Source organism: Malurus melanocephalus, unplaced genomic scaffold, assembly GCF_030028575.1.
Source record: "Malurus melanocephalus ecotype Western Australia unplaced genomic scaffold, MMel_1.1 scaffold_2533, whole genome shotgun sequence".
NCBI lineage: Eukaryota > Metazoa > Chordata > Aves > Passeriformes > Maluridae > Malurus > Malurus melanocephalus.
In genome coordinates, this window is record NW_026625765.1 from 706 (window position 1) to 2,989 (window position 2,284).

General features: G+C 49.1%; 1 protein-coding gene across 1 annotated transcript in view; it reads right to left on the minus strand.

Moving 5' to 3' along the window:
* Positions 1-349: 349 nt before the first annotated feature.
* LOC130587832 (natural resistance-associated macrophage protein 2-like) overlaps positions 350-2,284 on the minus strand; it is an 8,957-nt gene continuing 7,022 nt past the window's right edge. Inside the window, exon 3 of the mRNA XM_057388800.1 lies at positions 350-465. Within this exon, the coding sequence (XP_057244783.1) occupies positions 388-465 (78 nt within the window). The 3' untranslated portion in view covers positions 350-387. The remainder of the gene's footprint in view (positions 466-2,284) is intronic.

Here is a 2,284-nt window from a genome sequence, read left to right on the forward strand (position 1 = left end):
CCCGACGCTGTCCCGGGAGTGTCCCCGTGGTCCGGGGATGTCCCCAGGGTGTCCCCAATGTCTGGAGGGTCCCGATGATGTCCGGGGGTGTCCTGGAGGGTCCCAGGAGGTCCCAGTGATGTCCCCGTGGTCCGGTCCGGGGGTGTCCCCGATGGTGTCCCCAGGGTGTCCCCAATGTCTCAGTGATGTCCGGGGTGTCCTGGTGTGTCCCATGGTCTGGTCTGCTCCGCTCCGGGGATGTCCCAGGGGTGTCCCCAATGTCCCATTGATGTCCCGGTGATGTCTCGGGGGGGGTCCCGGGGGTGTCCTGGAGGGTCCCGGGGGTGTCCCCAAGGTCAGGGGGTGTCCCCAGGGTGTCCGGGGGTGTCCCATGGTCCCGTCCCGGTCTCACGGGGGCACCGATGGCTCCGAGTCCACGTGGCCGAGCAGGAAAAGCTCCGGGCGGGCGGCGAAACCCAAACGGCCCTGGGGGGGAGGATTAATTAGCGAGGGGTTAATGAGCTCTTAATGAGCCCTTAATGAGCCTTTAATGAGTGCTTAATGAGCTCATAATGAGTTCATGATGAGCTCTTAATGAGCCTTTAATGAGACCGTAATGAACTCCTAATTAGCCCTTAATGAACCCTTAATGAGCCTTTAATGAGCTCCTAATGAACCTTTAATGAGTTCTTAATTGGCCCTTAATGAGCCTTTAATGAGCCCGTGATGAGCTGTTAATGAGCCTTTAATGAACTCCTAATTAGCCCTTAATGAACCCTTAATGAGTGCTTAATGAGCCCGTAATGAACTACTAATGAGCCCTTAATGAGCCTTTAATGAGCGTTTAATGAACTCTTAATGAGCTCATCATGATTCCATGATGAGCTCTTAATGAGCCCTTAATGAGCCCTTAATGAGCCCTTAATGAGCTCCTAATGAACCTTTAATGAGTTCTTAATTAGCACTTAATGAGCCTTTAACGAACCCTTAATGAGCTCTTAATGAGCCCTTAATGAACTCCTCATGAGCTCTTAATGAGCGCTTAATGAACTCATAATGATTCCATAATGAGCTCTTAATTGGCCCTTAATGAGCACTAAATGACCCCTTAATGAGCCCCTAATTAGCCCTAAATGAGCTCTTAACGAACTCCTAATTAGCCCTTAATGAGCCTTTAATGAGCCCGGTTTAGTGCCAGAGAGAGTTTAACTAAGCCAAAATTAAGGAAATTTGAGCCAAAGAGAGTTTAACAAAGCCAAACTTAACAAAACCTGAGTCCGAGTTTAAAAAAACCCCAAGTTTAAGAAGGCTGAGCCAGAGAGTTTAATGAAGCCAAAATTAAGGAAATTTGACCCAAATAGAGTTTAACTAAGCCAGAATTAAGGATATTTGAGCCAGAGTTTAAGGAATCCCAAGTTTAGGAAATCTGAGCCAAAGAGAGTTTAACAAAGCCAAAGTTAAACTTGAATCAAAGAGAGTTTAATGAAGCCAAAATTAAGGAAGTTTAACCCAGAGTTTAATGAAGGCAGAATTAAGGAAAGCTGAGTCAAAGTGAGTTTAACAAAGCCAAAGTTAAAGACACTTGAGCTCAGCTTGGTTTAATGAAGCCCAGTTTAACCCCAGTTTAACCCCAGTCGAGCCCAGTTTAGCCCAGTTTAACCCCAGTTGAGCCCAGTTTAACTCCAGTCGATCCCAGTTTGACCCCAGTTGAACCCAGTTTAACCCAGTCCAGCCCAGTTTAACCCATTTAACCCCAGTCCAGCCCAGTTTAACCCCAGTTTAACCCAGATTAACCCCAGTCAATCCCAGTTTAACCCAGCCGAGCCCAGTTTAACCCCAGTTGGGCCCAGTTTAACCCAGCTGAGCCCAGTTTAACCCAGCTGAGCCCAGGTTGAGCCCAGTTTAACCCCAGTTGAGCCCAGTTTAACCCCAGTCGGGCCCAGTTTAACCCATTTAACCCCAGTCTGGCCCAGTTTAACCCCAGTTTAACCCATTCCAGCCCAGTTTAACCCCATTCGATCCCAGTTTAGCCCCAGTTGAACCCAGTTTAACCCCAGCTGAGCCCAGTTTAACCCAGCTGAGCCCAGTTTAACTCCAGTCGATCCCAGTTTAACCCCAGTTTAACCCCAGCTAAGCCCAGGTTAACCTCAGTTTAACCGCAGTTGGGCCCAGTTTAACCCAGCTGAGCCCAGTTTAACCCAGTCCAGCCCAGTTTAACCCCAGTTGGGCCCAGTTTAACCCCAGTCCATCCCAGCTGAGCCCAGTTTAACCCAGCTGAGCCCAGGTTGAGCCCAGTTTAGCCCCA